Source organism: Caloenas nicobarica, chromosome 1 (genome assembly GCF_036013445.1).
Source record: "Caloenas nicobarica isolate bCalNic1 chromosome 1, bCalNic1.hap1, whole genome shotgun sequence".
Taxonomy (NCBI): Eukaryota; Metazoa; Chordata; class Aves; order Columbiformes; family Columbidae; genus Caloenas; species Caloenas nicobarica.
In genome coordinates this window covers 101103296-101123499 of record NC_088245.1, presented here as the reverse complement: position 1 = coordinate 101123499, position 20204 = coordinate 101103296, and the positions used below count along the sequence as shown (strand labels likewise).

Sequence of the window (20204 nt, the reverse complement as noted above, 5' to 3'; positions counted from 1 at the left end):
TACAGTTACCCTTCTTTCTTTTTTATCAGAGGCAGTCTTGAGGTGTGGAGTTGATCGCTTCTTCCTATGTGACCTCGTAGGCGGCCCTTGCACCACATCCCCACCTACATCTTCTTCAATATCTAGGGCCTCAGACTTATTATGGAGGGGCACCTGGGGAAGCAAAGCAGGTAGGGAGGGGGGTTGCCCGTGATGCCTAACTGGAACTTGCTTCCAACCCTCCTCAGCTGTTTGGCCCCCTACTTCTGCCCGACAGCGACAGGGCAGGGGCTCTCTCAGATCTTCCCTCTCTGCCCGACAGGGCAGGGGGTCCATCACCTTTTGGGGGGTTCCCCCTTGGGGCCTTTCTGCCTGGCACGCCAGGGAGTTACTCCACCAGTCGATCTCCCTTTCACATTCCCTGATGGACCTCAGTGTCTCAATCTCCTCCTTAAGTTTTGCAACCATGACGAGCAGACTTTGTACCTGCTCACACCTCACACAGGCTGAATGCTGCCTCCCTCCCCCGGCAGCAGCAGGCTCTGGCACTCCCTGCAGCTGCACACCTGGACAGCCACGGTTCAGTAATGAGTAATAATGAATAAAATGTTTAAATGAACTTTCCTTTCCAGCTTCTATATTTTTTCCTAGGCATTTGCTATTCAGTCCTAGGGAAGATCTTTTTGTGCATGTACTATTTTTGGAAGTATTAGAATAATTAAATATTCATAGTTCAGATTATAAAGCTCTTCATCATATCCACTTTAGATCTGCTTTTCTCTGAAACAGCTATATTATGTTCTATCACTTTTAAAATTATTATTATTTTAAAATCCTTTTATTAACATTTTGTTTCATAGTCTAATTGTTTAGTCGGTTTCACATTTCTGATTCCAGTAGAAATTAATACTTTGTGTGTAGACGAAGATGTGATTGAACTCTATTAAAAAAAAATGAAAACACTGCATTATGTGCTAAAAACAAACAAACAAAAACTTCATGAAGTTTTGTGTGTATCTCCTTTGAACATCTTATGCAGACCTCCTATTTACCTGTAGCTAACACTTGCATGATTCCCAAATAAAATCTAAGACGCTAGAGATCCAGTAAACCTCAAAGAGAAAACTGAATATGCTGCCAAACTATTTTATTATCTATTACAATTGAATAAAATTGCATTCTCACAGGATCCACTGAAATAACAAACACCACTATTTCCTGCATTCTCCAAAGGCATCTGCAAATTGAGCTTGTGTTCAAAATGAACAACCAAAATAAATGCATCAAATAATTAGAGGTATTCTTAAGAGTTGCTTATTCAGGTCACAGCTTCCAGTGGTGCCTACAAATGCCCAAAGGCATTTGCACAAACAACTTCTCCAGCAATTATTAAATGCAGAGTATGTGCTTGTGTTGTTCAGCTGTCTGCAGAAATGGGGTGACAGTCATCTACAGTTATTAAAACTGGCTGTTAATTCTTTTTTTTTTTTTTTAACACATCCACTCACATTTATTTTAAATGAAACATAGGTACTTATCTCTCTTAACTTTATTTGAAAGTACTTAAATAGTCATAGGTAGTGTTAGGTCAACATTACTCAACTCTCATACTGGTATTCTGTTTGGAGTCAACAGGACTGCCCCTATGCTTAAAACCATGCATGTGCCTAAAAGCTTTGTCAGCACAGACGAAGCATGTGTAACACAAAGGGAAAGAGTGTATTTTTAAACATCTCAGTATATTAAACTCATTGTTAGATTTTGGATGTTGTAATTCAATAAAGTAGCATGTAGCTATCTGTTCTAATTTCAAAATGGCTTCACTGATGAGGAAGGTGAGATGGGTTAAAGCACATGCAGTGCTGCTACACAGGCGTATTGTGCACTCAGACATGTTAGCATTTTTGCATTCACACCTCATCAAGTGCACCATTTTAGCAGAGAAATGTAAGCTATTTGAGGTCACTGCCACACTTTCATACTGACAGCATTCCTCCTGGTGCTTGTACAGAAAAAAATGTGCTTCTGTCTGAATGAATTTAAGTAACTATATGGTAGATTTATGCTTTTTAATGAGTGTTTCATTACTCAGTCAGTAAGCATTGCAGGCTCAGTCTAATCCTCCATCAAATAGAACAGATTCAGCTACACTGGAAGTGCAAGAAACACTCCTCTTATCTGTTGGAGGTCACTGAAAGGGTAGGCTGTACAATGCCTCCTTTCTTTCGAGCCACTATACACAGTTTTGTCAAAGCAATGTGCTGCATTTAGAAGACTTTAAGGTCTGGATCTGAAGTAACTTGCATAACAAATCCTTATTAAAAATATTACTGAATTTATGTAGCTACCTAATTTCTGTATTAGTTATTAATCTTCTAAAATAGTAGTGATTTCTATGTTTATAATTATCAATAAAAGCAATCTGTAAAACTTTAATAGTTTTTAAAATTATTATTTTCAGTAATTTTTATTCAAAGCAATTTTTCTTGGTTAAGAATGTACCAAAATGGATTAACACAGGATGAAAGATAAAACATATTATTTTTATATTTTTTTACAGATGAGTAAATGTAATCTAAATAAGTATAAACATTTTCAGAATAACAAAGAGCTTTGAGATGTGTTTCTTTTAGTAACTATGCCAAGTATCCAGTGTAAATGCCAGTGTTTATGTTCATCATATACCTATATTTAACAATCTTCTTAAAACGAGTGACTCCCTTTCCTAAAATGAAATATATAGAAAGTTTTGAGACTTTGACAGAAGAGAAGGGATGCCCCATTTCCCCAAAGTTATGGAAGTTAAGGTTTCATCTTTTGAGTCTTACTTAGAATAAGAGTCAATATGAATTAGCCACTGAATACAGGCCAAAACTTCAGGCAACAACATAGTTCCTAGATGATAAAAGTTATCACTATTTTTTGTAAGCTCTTTTTGGTCCCAACCAGTGATCAGGATGACATATCATCTCCACAGTTAGGCTGAAGATTTCCCCTACCCTGGCATCTGTGTGAGTATTATATTTTCTTCAATGAGATGAATCCATATCAACATACTGGTGTGGAATAAACCTGTCAGAAAAAGAATTCCCATATCAATCATAGAACTAATATTATTAAAAAGTAGTAAATAATTATTTCCACAACATTCCTGCTTTCAAAAAGTACTTGCATCTTTCTGTGGAACTATATGGGACAACACAATCACTTTGTGTGACAATTGCTTTGTATTAACTCGTTGGAAGATATAACCTCATTTAAAGCATGTGAAACTGAGTGACAAACTGATTTAATGTACTTATTGTTGTCCAGGGAAACAGCTTGTTGAATGCACATAAATCAAGGCACAAAGCAGTCATTATTTCTGTCTTTATTTGGGAGGAACAGTATACAGAGTATTGCACCTGTAAAATCTTAAGTATTTCATCCAACTTTCATTCTCTGTAAGTGAAATAGTTAATGCATGGGGAGATGCAACCAATTTTTCTGAAAACAAAGGTATATGTAATCAGGTAATTAAATGTAGACAACGTAAAGAGCTGAGGTAATATTAGAATTTGGTTTTTTATGCAACCCTTTTTCAACCTTAGAATTTCTCTTTTTCAATAGAAGTGTCTACGTAGATTTTTAATGGATTTCTAAAACTATTTGAAAGAAGCTTGTGAAACAGCATTTTTGTTTGTTTTAATCCTCACTAATGCATGGAACACAAAACTGTAGGGATTTTTGCTGCATTTTCTCTCAGTCCATCCAATTTCAAATATGACACAAAATTGCCATTTAATTCCCTTTTCTTGAAGTATTTCCTGGCTACATAGCAGCACCTACACGTTTGCTGACGTCTGGAATTCTAGAGATTTTGTGTGTGTGTGTGTGTATGCACATTGCAGCTGGAGTCATTAAGAACACAAATTCAATTATGTTACATGTTCTTTATTTAAATGGTGCTGCTATACAGAGCTAGCAGTTGCAACTCGAATGGTTTTGTTGATGTTGTTGTTAATGGTATCAGAATAATGGCCACTGTAATCTTGTGTCTTCTACTATTCAGTGGTAATATATCCATTAAAACAAAGCCAAAAAAATCTAATTCAGACAAATTTAAGTAACATTCTGATATTTCTTTGGCTTCCACATGAAAAACTATGTAGAATAGTAGGCATTTTAAGTCTTCATATTATTTAGGAAAAGGATAGAAGGCATCTAATTTATGGCTAAGGACTGCTTTGAAATTATTGAGTGTGGCTGCTTGTTGGAGTTCTGCATACTGTTGACAGATTGTAATTTCATTTGAACACCATTACAGGGAGTGCTAGAGAACAAACCTGTGTTCTTTCTGGAAGATTATTAACCACATAGAGCATTTTCATGTGTAAATATATGTACATATTTGCACACATATACACCCACACAATTACACACACGTTGCCAGTATTCAGTAAATAATTTAAAAAATAATGGTTGTTCAAATCTAGATAATATGCACCTATTTCTTCAATTAAAATCAACAAGCTTTTAAAAATACATGTAGATAGATGTGTTGCCTTTCTTTAAGATGTCTCCTGATGTAGGTGATCTGCCATCGGCTTCTAAGACACTTTGAAATGCCATAATTCCCAATAGTATTTTTCCTCCACTTTTATTCGAAATGCCTACATGCCTCTTCTTTGGCTGCCAGATAAGAACTTCTTTGTACAGCTATAAAGGTAGCTGGAGAGCCTTGGCCATAGCCGTTAGTCAAGGACAGTGTTATGACAGCCAAACTCCCCCACTGCCTGATGCCTCTTTTTGGACATGAAATGACTTCAGGCTTGGGCACTAAGTGAGACTCAAAGTAAAGTTATAACCCACCAGTCTTGGGAGAAATGCAGAAAGAAAGGTGCAGTTCTGTTTTCCTATTGATCCCTTGAGACTGTAATGAACTGTTGACTTGAGCTGATTGTAAAATTGTAATAGTTCTCATGGGATGGGAAACCGAGGGCTTTAGAGATCTGTTGAAATGGCTGTATAAATAAGACATATCACTGAGAGAATGACTATTACATCCTGTATTAATCTGGTTTGGGCTGGAAGTTTCCAGAAGGCTGAGCATGCTCTATGGGAAACTGGGAGGTCACACAACTAATAATGTGCTGTGTGATTTCTGAAAACTGAGCGCTTTCCCAAAATTAAATGGGGTCAAAAGGTATACTGTGTGACAGATGGAGCAATTAAATATAAAATGCAAAGAAATGGCATCAGCTTAAGCACTAGTTAAGAATTTTTTGCTGCTATTAGAGGCTTCAGAATGGATATCTAAACTGCAGGCACTGGTAAACTGCATGCATGGGACCTGACTACATTATGTATATATGATACATATTATCTAATTGGAGGAAGATATAGCATAAATTGCAAATACATCTGGGAAGACTTGCAATCTGTTTCTGAATGAGATTTTTATTCATTATTGAAGCAAATGCGAGCCAGAAGGTGGGCTTACAGTGGAGTGACTTCTTCATTTGTGATAGATGAATGCATGACATTGAGAATGAATCTGGGAATACAAGGGGAATTTAAACAAGTATTTTTAAAAGTTAATTAGCAGATGCATCAGTGTTTTGGGCTGGAGAACTTTTAAAGAGGGGTTCTTACTGAATTATAGTTTACAACTTCACATAAAGCTTCTTAGGGAGGAAAAAAAGTAGCCCACATGAAACTCTGCTTTATGATGAATATGTTGACTGGCACTAGTTTAGAACTGGCTTATATATGCCTAAATTATTCTGCATTTGTACTATCACATCTTATGGCAAGCAATTACACTATGCCTTTTCCCCTCAGTAATGAATGGAATTGTAGGACAAATGAAAAGAGGTCACCTGGCATTTAATAAAAATGTTATGAAAGCACATGTTTTTCTAGTTGTCATTAACAGTAAGGCCTCTTAGAACTTTCTAAAACATGAACTTTTATGCAAATATAATCTTCAGTAGACCTACAATATCTACAGCATATTTAATATATGTAATTCAATAGTTCCTGGCCTTGAAAATTAGTAAAATAATTTCTCATCCTATAAACCTTTTGAAATATTTTTCTTTGGTACTTTTCATCAGCATGAAAGGTGAAACACAAAGCTTGCAAACCAACAACTCCAGTCAAACCTTAGGTTGGTCAACAGAGATACTTCTGGAATTCAGTCTTTATTGCACTAGATCACCACTGCTATCTGCACTGCTCTCTGTTCGACTTTTGGTTCCAGGATTGCTGTCAAGATTTACCATCTATAGATCCATCTATGGATGGATGAGAAAACATTTCTTAGCCTGCAGAAGGCCCAATCCTATAACACAGAGATAATGTTCTCTTGGTGTACGGGAGTCCAAGGCTAAAATTGGTGTTCCTGTGATTTTCATGTATATGGAGAAGAAAAATGCTCCAACCCTGAACACCCCTAAAAGAAGCCTCAAAGTGGAGGGAAGTGTTGGTATGTGGGACAGGCAGCTGGTGCAGACAGAGAGTTCTCATGAGCCATAGGAGGTTTTAGTCACATTCCTATTCTGTCTTCTAGAATAATAACTTGAGGTGCAACTTCAAACCAATCTTAGAGGGATTAGAGTATTTTTTTTTTCTTCTTATGACAGGGAATACCATATTCTTGTAGAAGTTTCAGGAAAAAACGAAGAATATTTTTAACAATAAAGAGACAATGTGATTGGAAAATTCCATTTTTTCCTCTCTGCATGAGATAATATGTTTCTAGAAGATTATATTTTCAAAAGATCAGTATAATTTTTCTGAAAAATGCTTCTGAGTCTCTTATGTGGTTTTGGCAGTACTGAAATAATTCCAACAATAACAATTCTGTTCTCCCCAAACAATTCTGTACCATCAATATTACTTACACGGCTTGTATCAGAAATCATGGCCAGCAGGACTAGAGAAGTAATCCTCCCCCTGTACTCAGAACTAGTGAGGTCACACCTCGAATCCTGTGTTCAGTTTTGGGCCTCTCACTACAAGAAAGACATTGAGGTGCTGGAGAGAGTTCTGAGAAGGGCAACAAAGCTGGCGAAGTGTCTGGACCACAAGTCTGATGAGACTGAGGGAAGTGGGGCTGTTTAGCCTGGAGAAAAGGAGGCTGAGGGGAGACTTTATCACTCTCTACAACTACCTGAAAGGAGGTTGTAGCATGGAGGATGTTGGTCTCTTCTCCCAAGTAGTAAGTGATAGGACAAGAGGAAACAGCCTCAAGTTGTGCCAGGGGAGGTTTATATTGGATATTAGGAAAAAATTCTTCATGGAAAGGGTTGTCAGGCATTGGAACAGGCTGCCCAGAGAAGTGGTTGAGTCACCATCCCTGGAGGCATTTAAAAGATGTGTGGATGTGGTGCTTAGGGATATGGTTTAGTGATGGACTTGGCAGTGTTAGGTTCGAATCAATGACCTTAATTGTCTTTTCCAACCTAAATGATTCCATGATTCTATTCTATGATTCTATGACTAGTATGCACAGTACGAAAGCAATCCAATGTGGCAGGAACACAGAAAACGAGTTTGAGAACTCATTGATGTAATCCATTTTATCAGATCTCAAAATTCATTTAAAAACCTCTCAAACCCAAAAAACTTATTTATAAAAATATATTTCAGTTACCAACAGACAAATGAAAGATTGTTCCACAACAGGTTGGAGAAACATCATTCCCACTCACATTGAAATTAAATACATTTTAGAATTATATTAAGTTGTTCTGAAAATTGGTTACTCCAGGATTTCTTCAAACTGTGAAGAATGAAAAACACAAATTAAGAAAGTTTTAAATATTGCAGATAACCTTATGTCACCTGTGTTATGTGATATTTGTGTCTCATCACATTTAGTGGAATGGTGTGTTGACATTTTAAATTCTCATTACATTTGTGTTGTTCTTTCTGAAATACACTGAACCAGAGTCACTTCAGGAAGTACATTAGACAGAAAATCCTTGCAACGTGTTACTGGTATATTGATTTTTGGGGGGATAGTAGCTAAACTAAAACATGTTGGGACACATCTGCTTCTTTCACTCGAAGTACTTTAAATATGGATTACAGTCTAAATAACTTCACATACAGATTTTTTTCTACAGGCACTATATATATAGGGTCATGTCGATTTTGTTATTTTTTAATTCATAGGAATGATATGTGGTAGTTGATTTTATATTTGGCATATGATGATCACATATTTTTTAATCAAACTATCTGGAGGCTACCTCACTGGGGGAAATGAGATAAAAATTTCTTCTGTTACTTTCAAACAGTCGCTTTCAAACTTGTATATAGGTGGATTTATTCTCTATGAATAAGTATTTCTCATTATTTTTTTACATGGATCAAAAACAGTTTAAGGGCACTTTATGCGTTGGGTACTAGATTTATCTACATACGAAATTGATTTTATTTGGGTAGCTCTTAGGAAAGCATTCAACATTCATTGGGCTAGAATTAATTTGGAAAGTATTAAAAAAAAAGGCAAAACTTGGATGGTGACTGAGATTAGAGCCTGTATCTGACATTTCTCAAAGAATCTGGTAGAGAACATCTATATTTCCTTGACAATTGTATTTTACCTAGTTAATTATGTACTGAGTACATATAATGGAATGCACTTGCATAATACACACACAATAACTGAAGTATAACTGCATTGAAGATAAGGATTAGTGTGGAGTCTCAGTCACTGCTTTTCACAGTTTGACTCACTAATCACCGTCACTACGTACACAACAGCAGTGTTTCCGGAAGATTTATGTAGAAAAATCTGTATTCCGTTTCTGTCAAGAAGATTCAAGCAAACCCATGCACAGAACCCAAAACTGTATATATTAACAAAAATTGAGAACATTCTGTCTTGCTTACTTATAATCATGGACTTAGATTTACACAAAACCTTGAATTTTGAGGGATATAGGGACAGTTTAAATAACAGAATAAAAAGTAGCAAAATTATTTTAGTTAAATATGATATCTCTGTGACATAGACAGACTTCATACACAAAATCATACATAAAGAAGTTAATAAAGTATACTGCTCTTTTGAAACACACATCCAAATAAAGAATATTCGGGGAAAAAAAAAGGTTAGAGTGATGACTTAGACCATTTTATTTGTTTAGTAGGCATATTTCATCTCTGAACTAAATTAGAAATTAAGTTTCACTCCTTATCAAGTAACCTGTTACAATGGGCTACCTACTACAGCAGTAAGCACAGTACAATGAAACGTTGGGTGCAAAGATAGCTTTTTAGTCAAAAGCAGAAGTATTGCCCAAGGAGGGGTGGGAGTGGGAAACTATGTTAATTTACTCTTGCTCCAATAAACACATACTATGGCATGTATGGATGTGTGTGTATGTCACTGCGTGTGTATGTATACACCTCAAAAGTATCTTGAGAAAGCATATTGAATAGAAATAAAAATATGTTATTTATTAAATCTTTAATAGATCAGTGCAAGTTCTTTATCATGGTAAGTAACTGTTTTCATTTAATTTCTAGGTTTTTCTAAAGAGCATGAAATGTGGTATAATATGAACCAAGGCTACTTTTGGACAAATTCCATGTCTGGGATTGACTCAACTCTGTTTCACCTTTGTTTACAATCTGTTGTTTTAAATATATTTTTGTTCATATGGGGAGCAAGAATAAATTCTAAGGAGGCCTATGTGGTTTGTCTTGGTCCATCCAAGTTGTTTTAAGACTCAATGATAATTTTATTTGCATTGATTTCATCTAAGATTCAGCTTGTGGATAATTCTTAATAAATCTTAATGAGGATGAATAAAACGTTATTGAAGATGGTGACTGAAGGCATTATTTCTTCAAAATTACAGAACAAAATTAAATAAATTGCATTTCTTATGTAGAAACCATAATTTGATAATTTTTAATATACTTTTTTGTTTTATATTATTCTTTTTAATAGCACATTAATTTTGTTTTTGATGAAATCACTTTTAACTGAAGTAACTGCATTGTCACAGAATATGATACATTTTTTTCAAATCTTTTCAATTTGTTCTTGACATTTTATGTTTATGTGCAATTTGCATCCTTTTTGTTTTTCTATTTCAAATGTAACAGTTTTTGACATTTTTGTTACATTTTTCTTTTTTTTGGTACTAGTTTTTTTTTTATTATTTTTGAGAACCTGCTGTTTTTGAATTCTCTTTTTTCCCTTTATTCTCCTCCTCACTATGATCCCAGGAGCCAACACAAAGAAAAGCGCAGATGATATAACCAGTAATGATCGTGGTGAAGATGAAGGTATTTTTTGTTTTTTCAAAGCTCAACCCTGATGCATGAACATAAACTTTTAAATTTTTATTATAATTATTATTATTGTTGTTGTTATTGGTGTTATTTCAACATGATTTTTAGTCCCTTATTTGAAGAAGCATACTTCAATGTGCTTCTTTATTTTCTTTAGAAATTATTTCCATTGTTTTTCTTTTTAAAATCAAATTAGCATATGGATGACTGCAATTCCCCTGTGACATAGGTGTAAAGTTGATTCCTAAATATGTGTGAAGTGAGTAACATAAATATTATTTGAAACCATATACATTTCCCTCCCAATTCTTTCTTAGGTTGAGAAAATTGAATCTAAAAACATGCATGCACTCTTTTCCCTCCTACACATTTTGTAAATTCACCTGTTTGAAATTCATGAAAGAACACACATATATCCTTCCTCTCACTTCCACTGTTTCCCCAGTGCACATGCCGTACATTTGTGCAGTTGAGTTTTGCTTTTTCTTTGCTATTTTTATTTACTTATATATTTTTTTTCTCACAGGACATGGTTTATTTCAGGATACAAAAATGAAGGAAGCTGTTGATGTTGCTTTATTGTTTCTTCCTGTAATCAGCTAGCCTCTGAGATACATTCATTCTGACTCTGACCACATTCCCACTGAAATCAATGACAATCTTTTTCATTGACTTCTTTCAGAGTTGGATTGAATTCCCTGAAAGGAAATGTTAAAGTTCACACTGAAGTATCCCAAAAAAGTTGTACAAGGAAATACTTTATTCTTGCCTTGGCACAACAAAGCTATTTAAGATGCACTGAAATAGAAAAAAAGTCATTAAACCTTCCTCTATTCTCACCCTTCCTTTTCATTAAAGTTACAGTGACATTTTATTTTATTTTATGTATTTACCAAATAGGTAAATTCAAACTAATTGAGATGATAACAGCCTTGGGTAGATTATTGTTTTGATGTTGTAGCAATGTGTTTCTTAATCCTCTCATGCTTGACCAATCTGAATTGTGATTCCATATAGTTTTTCCTGGGGTTTTTTTGGTTTTGCTTTATATCTAACGTCAGTTGAAATAATTTCGAAACATTTGTCCTCTCTGTTCCCCTTAGTATCATGCATACTGCATTGAGGACACTACCTCCCCTTTTGCTGGGAGTTCAGCTCAGTTGTAGCTACTCTATCCATACATAAAATACCATAATAAAAATCTCTGGTCTTTGATTGCCATCTACTGTACCGCCTTCATTGCCGAATTACACTATTCTTATAGCACAAAAGTGCTGTGCAGAATACTCTAAAATTACTGTTATTTTCTGAATATCACCTTATTTCTGTGCAACAGGTTTTTAAAAATTATGGTATCATCGTTTGCTATACCAATTTCTGTAGTTAATTTAAAAGCAAAAGATAAGTAACAAGCAAAACTGAAATTTCTTTAAAAACTTTAGATATTTGATTATGAATACATTATTATTCAGACTTCTTAAAAAAACATTAGAGTTTCATGATTAACAAGAGGATCCACTTTAGATCTAAGCACATAAAGCATGGAGCCCATTTCCTTCATGTTGAAGCTAATCATGTTCCCATTGAAGGGGAAGAGGAAATCTCCCATTGACTTCAGGAGTGAAAGATTCAAAGCCGAGGTAGAACTATGTAATAAAGAAAGATTAAGTACAACAAATCATGCCATGAGACTTCAGAGAAAGAAGGGAAAGGTAATTCAGCAACACAAAAACTTGTGTTAAATAATTGTTGCTTTCATTTTTTGAGGGCTTAGCTGAGCCTTCACAGAAGAAATGCTTTCATGTACTTTGCTGAAAATGCTGAGAATAAAAAAAAAATACATGCACTAGAATGTACCTTATTGCTTCATACGATCTGTTTAAGGTCTATATTACTTTTACAGCCTCAATGTTTAAAAAGATCTTATCACAAAATGTTTTGTTCTGCTGCTCAGGTACGACACATAAAATATAATATGCAAAGTATGCATCCTTTCATGTAAAGAAAGGAGATTCTATGAGAAGCCTTAAACTCTGACAACTAGACACATGTATATGGGAGCCCGAACACCTGTTCCTTGCAATCAGCTGACAATTTTTGATATTTATTATAGTGTATGCACATAGGTAAAGTGGGCCATAGGAATATGACTAGGCATAACTTACCTTTAAATATGCTCAAATTAGTTGCAAATATACAAAATATTATATATATATGGTGCCTCATTGCTAATCACATTTTGGTATGTTAGAGTTTTTCCTAAGAAATCTGAGGAGAGGGAAGAATTTTGGAAGGATTTTGAACCCAGGTCCCATACCTCTAGGTATTTAGCTCAGCTTTTTCCTCCTCCGCTTCCCTTTTCCACTGTCCAATATATGCCTACCCTACCCAAAAGATAACACAGACTATTATTATTATTATTATTATTATTATTATTATTATTATTATTATTATTATTATTATTATTATTATTTACCTGACTGTATAGCCAGACACTCTGCTTTACCTTGTATGTTGTACTATGTGATGGAAAAGTGCTGCTATTCCACATGCAGATACACCGAATTATTTATAAAAGGTGTATACATCTAACCACAGCTCAATGAATTAACCTTCTGCTTTTTAAACAAGCTCAGCCCCTGTTCTCCCTATTTCTGTAAAGAACATAAGTTCCTAATTTAGGTAGTCTGAACCATTCCTGAGGTCAGGAGCCTAACTTTTTGTTATTAGAGGAAGAGATATTAATCCAGTCCTAAATATACTCCAAATCATTGATTAGTGCATCTTTACAACTCATTCTGAAGTATGAAAATATTGCTCTCCATTTCATTTAACTTTCTCATAAAAATAAAGACCCAGCTGTTTACCTGTTTGAAACTACTCAAGAGCTTTTCTGCATATACAAAAGACCAGCCATAGCATTAAGGAACATTAATTCAAGGCTGTTCTTTAAGGATTAGCTACCATGACAAGGAAAAGTACAACACAAAAGACATCATTTGCTTTAAATACAAAAAAATCTGTGCCATGAATTCACATAAATTCTCTCTGTTAAATTCTAGGCTATTTGAAAGAAGGAACAGTTTTCTATATTTATTTCCATCAGAAAAATTTTTGTGATATTATGACTTACTGAACTATTGGAAATATAATTTAAATAATTGTGTCTCAGTGAAGAATGGGAAAGTATGGATCATTATTTTAATTTTATCATTAAATGTACAGATATTTCTAAATTGGCATATACTTGAATCAGAATATCCTAAAAAAAAAATTAGATTAGTGCATAATTTGATTTTTCTCCTTAGGCTTTTAGATGTTTTTATTCAAATTAAATTCCTTGTAATAGTGAAGGCATTGCAAGTGTTCTGAGAACATTTCAGATGAAATAACATTTGAAGTAACCAAGAGAGATATATAAATTATAAAAATTAGGCTTGTAGGATGATCCTGAACTGTGTAAGCCAGCTGACTAAAGTAGTGGTGATGATATTGAAAACATAGGAAACAATTAAGAATTTTTGTAGCACTGGTATGAATTGGTAATGCTGTATTTCTTGATTTTTTATTACTTTATTATGTTTTCCTTACTTGAATCTTTTCAGACATTCATGATCAGAACAGCAAGAAACCAGTTATGGTCTACATCCACGGTGGATCTTACATGGAGGGTACTGGCAATATGATTGATGGCAGCATTCTTGCAAGTTATGGAAATGTCATTGTCATCACTCTCAATTACAGGCTGGGGGTTTTAGGTAAGTGACTATTCTTCATCATCAACTGCATAGAAATATTTTATTGATTAATTTATCTACTGATCAATCACAGATCCTTGAGCCAGTTTGTTTTTTAAAACAGACTATAGTTGCTAGTGGATAGTTTTTATTATATTCATTTTGAATTCTGTTCAATATTTTATAGAAATTGGGCTAGGCTACATGTCACCTTATTTTTGACAGCTGCCTTCCTTTAGACAAAAATGACTGGATATTTATAATGATGTTAGTGTTGGTTTGTGTTATATTTGTCATTATACTGTATTTCCTTCTGACTCAGTGATTCAACAAGTTTTAAGAACTTGTATCTTTTTCTTATTAAAATCTTCTTGATTCAATGTTTTAAAAAAAAAAAAGAAAAACAACAACAAAACCAACAATCGAAAACGAGGACTCTTCAGTTTCAAAATGGTCGGTAATGGCAGCAAGAGGGAAAATGTTACTCTTTATCTGGTTTTATTATTTTTGTGTGCAAATTGTTTTTTTAAGGCAGAAGGTGTAGAGGTAATACAGACAAAACAGGCTATATACACTGATGGAATTGATGATGTGGGTAATATGAAGTCAAGGGGTTTCAAAGAGCTATGTAAAATTATCTTCCGAAATATAAGTGAAGTCCATAATCATGAATTATATTATTGAGAGAAATTTATTCTTCTGTCTTCCAAGCAGAACAAGAGCTGCATTTTCTTGACATTATAAATATCCTTCTGACAGCATTAGATTTAATAACAAAATAACCTTAGATCCATGACAACAGACTAAAAATCTTTTCTGTCTTTTCTGTGATTCTAATTTCTGGATGTTTGCACATACCAGGTTTTTCTCCAAATGAAGGTTTATTTATTGCAGTTCTACTTTTCCATAGAAAATTAAGTTTAAAATTTGCTTATAATAGCAGGCATTGGAAATATTTTGTATCCTAATGAAAAAGTATACAATCTGCATAGAATAGTATATAGACTGCTAGAATGATCATATTTCCAGCATTTTAGGTACACAAGGTAAAGTACAGTAATTTTTGGTGTGGTTATTTTTGTTTGTTTGGGGTTTGTTTGTTTGTTTGTTTGTTTTATTTAGAGTGGCTTTTACGAAGATTTTAGATCTTGTTTTTCTTGATAGAAAACCTGACCTGTATTCTTGGCATATACTATTTTGGAACGCAGGAAACTTATTTTGCTGAGTTATCTATAAATGTGGTTAATGTGTTTCAACAATGCTCTTGCTCATCAGAGTACTGAGAATCTTTTTCTTGTTAGGGATTTTGACTCTTGTTTAAATACAAAAACCCCACATTCTTTCTATATTAGAGTCAGATTCAAACATAAAGACAAAATATAAAAATAAATTTCAGTGTATTTTGCATGCAGTCTTGGTACTTAGAAACAATTGCCCCCCCCTCAAAAAAAAGGAAAGTAAAAAGACTCTTAAAATAAAAGAGAGAAAGATTGTTGTTGTTTTCAAATAAAGTCTATACCCAGGAACTTGGTAATAGTTATTTATCTGTAAAAAGGATTATATAATGGATCTCTTAAAGGGTTTTTTCTTGGTTTCTTAAAATGAAGATTGTTGAAAGATACAGATGATTATAAGTAGTTTAAAATGTTGCATTGTCCAGCTGCCTTGCATTAATCTAAAGGAAAAAATGCAATATTTGCACTGATGAACTATTTAATGTATTTACATTGAAAACAAACAAAAAAACCAGAATGCTATACTTTTATATTGTGGCATTTAGGAAACAAGGCACAATACAGAGGCATCCATATAAAAACTGAAAAGTAATAACTGACAATTTAAAGTGGATTAGGAAAAATACAGTGTTATACTTGGCATTAAATACTTCTCAACAGTGGCAAATGTAACTTTTGAGACACAATGGAATTTATTATTTGTTATAGAAAGTTTGTGTTTGAATTAGAAAACCAGAAGATATTCAGAATGTGCATTTAGCACTGAAAATATCAGAGGAATTCTTCTTTATGAGGATATTTCTGGTTTTTTCTTCCTGGGTGAAACATATAAAATAATAAAAGTGATCCTTGAGAATGCATTAAGTTCTGCTTAGACACTGGAAGATATTAGGAGAATTTCACTTATTTTTGACTTGCTTAATAAGTAAAAAAATGAAAGAGAGAACACAAATTTCTTCAGGTAAACAAGCATATGGAAAACAAACGTGATTATTCATGAAAGTTTAAAAAGTGACATAATCATTATGACATAAATTTAAAATTGTCAATATTCATAGCCATTTTTTCTAGTCTGAATTATCTTCTTTTTGAAAGATATACTTATTTCTGTAAATCTGATCTGTTTCAGTTGCCTTTGATTTGTAAGTTTGTACAAAAGATGAAACATAAACCTGATTTTAATAACAGAATTGTGTATTTCTATCACTATTATCACATCCTGTGATGGAGGAATATGCATTGAATTGATCTCAATAATGAGTTACTGAAGACCCTTTATACATTTTTTTTTTCCTTCCTCTTGAAAATTATCACTTGAATGGACCTGAATACTGGACGTTATTTTACTAACCATAAATGTTAGTTCTTTTATTTTCCTTTCGGTCTATATTGTGTCATTAACTGCAGCAGATGGGAAATATATTAGGACTATATCGATAATCACTGGTTGATAATAGACAGACAAATCATAGAATCATAGAATGGTTTGGGTTTGAAGGTACTTCCCAAGATAATCCGATCCAACTCACCTGCCATGGGCAGGGACATCTTTCACTAGATCAGGTTGCTCAAAGCTTCATCCAACCTTACCTTGGACACTTCCAATGATGGGGCATCCACAACTACTCTGGGCAACCTGTTCCAGTGTCTCACCACTCTCATCATAAACAATGTCTTCGTTCTATCCAACCTAAATCTTTCAGTTTAAAACCGCCTCCCCTTGTCTTGTCACTGCAGGCCTTGGCAAAAAGTCTCTCTCCATCTCTTTTATATGCCCCCTTTGTATATTGGAAGGCCTCAATAAGGTCTCCCAGGAGCTTTCTCTTCTCCAGGCTGAACAACCCCTATTCAGCCTTTCTTCATAATAAAGGTTTTCCAGCATTCTGATCATTTTTGTGGCCATCCTCTGGACCTCCCCAAACAAGTCCCTGTCTTTCTTATACTGAGGGCCCCAGAACTGGATGCAGTAGTTCAGGTGGGGTCTCATGAGGGTGGAGTAGAAGGGGAGAATTATCTCTCTCAACTTGCTGGACATGCTTCTTTTGATGCAGCCCAGTGTGTGACTGACTTTCTGGGCTGCAAGTACACACTGCCGGTTCATATCCAACTCTTTCATCTAGCACTATTTCCCATTCCTTGTCTGTAGGGCTGCTATCATTCCTTTCATCCCTCAGTCTATATTGATACTGGAGATTACTCTGACTCAAAGAGAGAAAAGTGAAATAAGGCAGAAAGGGCCAGAGGCCTCTGCAAAATGGCAGGATGGCAAAAAGGCTGAATTAAACATCCCAAACAGAACTCCTCCAGCTCTGACAAAAAGAGCAAAGAAAACAATGAAGCGAGAGAGAGTGACCGGAAGATTCCGATTCTCCTCAAATATGAAGCATGATGCTAATGACACTTGAGGGACACCACTTGTTACAGGTTTGTACTCGGACATTGAGCCATTGACTGTAACTCTTCAGGATGTGGCCATCTAGCCAGTTCCTTATCTGTCTAACAGTCCATCCATCAAAACCCTGTCTCCCTAATTTAGCAGCAAAAATGTTGTGGGGCATGACATACCAAGGGCCTTACAGAATTCCAGGTAGATGTCATCAGTTGCTCTTCCCTTGTCCATTGATACAGCCACTTCATTGCAGAAGGCTACTAGATTAGTCAGGCATGATTTGCCCTTGGTGAAGCCATGTTGGCTGTCCCTAATCCCCTTCCTGTCTTCCGTATGTTTTGACATGCCTTCCAGGAGGATCTGTTCCATGATATTACTGCACATGGAGGTGAGGCTGGCTGGTCAGTAGTTCCCAGAGTCCTTCTTATTACTCTTTTTAAAAATGAGTGTGATATTCCCTTTTCTTCAGTCACTGGAGACTTCCTTTGACTGACATGACTTTTCATATATGATGGAAAGTGGCTTAGTGACTACATCTGCCAATTCCTTCAGGACCTTGTCATGCATCTTGTTGGGTCCCATAGATTTGTGTATGTTCAGGTTCCTCATGTTGTCTCAAACCTGATCTTCTCTTACAATGGGAGGGACTTCATTCCTTCAGTCTCTGCCTTGGTGTTCAGGGACTTGACAGATGTGTGAAGAGTGATTACCAGTGAAAACCAAGGGGAAAAAAACATTGAGATCCTCAGCCTTCTCCATGCCAGTTTTCATTAGTTCTCCAGTTTTATTTAGCGGGGGCGGGGGGGGGGGGGGTACATCTTCCTTTTCTTAGCAACGTACCTGTAGAAGCTCATCTTATCTTTCTTCCCATTCCTTGCCAAATTCAGCTCCAACTATGTGTTAGCTTTCCTTATCCCATGCCTATACCCCCAGGTAGCATCCCTATGCTCTTCCCAGGATACATGTCCCTGGTTCCATTGCCTGTGCCTTTTCTTCTTACACTTTAGTTTGACCAGGAGATCCCTACTGAGACAAACTGGTCTCCTAGCTTCTTTGCTCAATTTCTTATACATGGGAATTGAGAGCTGTTGTGCTCTGAAACAAATGAAGCTTAACAGGCTGTCAGCTCTGTTCTGCTCCTTTATCCTTGAGGGCAGTTTCTCAGGAAGTCTCATCTACTAATTCCTTAAATAACTGAAAGTTTGCTCTCCTAAAATTCAGGGTCCTGACCCTACTCTTCACTTGGCCCATATCCCTCAAAATTATGAATTCTACCAGGGTATGGGCACTGCAGCCCAGGCTGGCACCCGTCTTGACCTCTTTTATTTAGTTTATCTGTGTTGATAAGCAACAACTCCAGTGATGCTTCTGCTCTGGTTGGGCTGTCTGTCACTTGGATTAAGAAATTATCCTTGATGAACCTCACAAGTCTCCTGAACTGCTTACAGCTTGCTGTGCTGCTCTCCCAGCAGATGTCAGGGTGATTGAAGCTCCCCAGCAGGATCAGAGCCTGGGAACATGATGCTTCCTGCAGCTGAAGAACACTCCATTGACATCCTCCCTTTGGTTAGGCAGCTTGTCTTAAACACCAACCACAAGGCTTCCTTTGTTGGTTTGGCCTCTAATTTTCGCCCATAAGCTCTCACCAAGTTCATCACTGTTTTTCAAAGACAGCTTTATATAGTCCATCAATTTTTTTATATAGAGGGTAACCTCTCTACCCCACCAGTTTATAGCCATAGATTGCAGTACTTCAGTTGTGTGATTCATCCCACCACGTTTCAGTGACGGCAAGTAGATCATAGCTTTCTAGCTGCACAGTAGCTTCCAGCTCCTTTTGTTACCATGCTGCATGCATTGGTATAAAGACATTTCAGTTGGGCTATCGACTGTGTCACCTTTTTAGAGGAAAATGCCCTAATTCCTCTGGGGCATTTCATAGGTCTTTCCCTGTTAGTTCTTAACATATTAGCAGACTCTGGCTATTCTCTGTTACCCCAAACTCCATCCCTTTCCCCTGTTAAATCTAGTTTAAAGCTTTCCTTGTAAGTCTGGTCAGCTTGTTTGTGAAGAGGGTCTTGCCTCACTTGCTCACATGAATCCCATCAGCTCCCAAGAGACCTGGCTTCTCAAAGGTGGATCCATGATCATAGAAGCCAAAACTTTGAGTATGGCACCAGCTAAACTGCCAGGCAAATACCTGTTCAGTTTGCCTCTCCTTTCCTGAAGATGGCCATTCCTGTGACTGGGAGGACAGAAGGGAACACCACCTGTCCTCCTGGTCTTTTTAATATTGCTCTGAGGGGTATATAGGCTAAGTTGCCTTGTTGCAATATCAATAGACCCTTCATGGAACAGTAGAAATACATAGTACTCTGCAGGGTTCATCAGGCTTGGAAGCCTTTCAGAGGTGTCACTAATGCAAGCTCCTGGTAGGCAGCAAACATATATAGAAATATTATCTGGATGGCAAATGGATGTTTTGGCTCTCAGTAGCAAATCTTGAGTTCCTAATACCTTACGTGCTTTGCTGGTGGCAGTGGTTCTAATGCAGGTGGGTGGTTG

General features: G+C 35.8%; 1 protein-coding gene across 2 annotated transcripts in view; it reads left to right on the top strand.

The window, feature by feature from the left end:
- The window catches only part of NLGN4X (neuroligin 4 X-linked), a 127938-nt gene that overhangs the window by 38217 nt on the left and 69517 nt on the right, over positions 1–20204 (top strand). The window contains exons 2-3 of one of the 2 annotated variants that reach the window (XM_065633969.1): positions 10213–10272; positions 13884–14036. In XM_065633969.1, the coding sequence (XP_065490041.1) occupies positions 10213–10272; positions 13884–14036 (213 nt within the window). The remainder of the gene's footprint in view (positions 1–10212; positions 10273–13883; positions 14037–20204) is intronic. The other variant, XM_065633979.1, reaches the window with a different exon arrangement.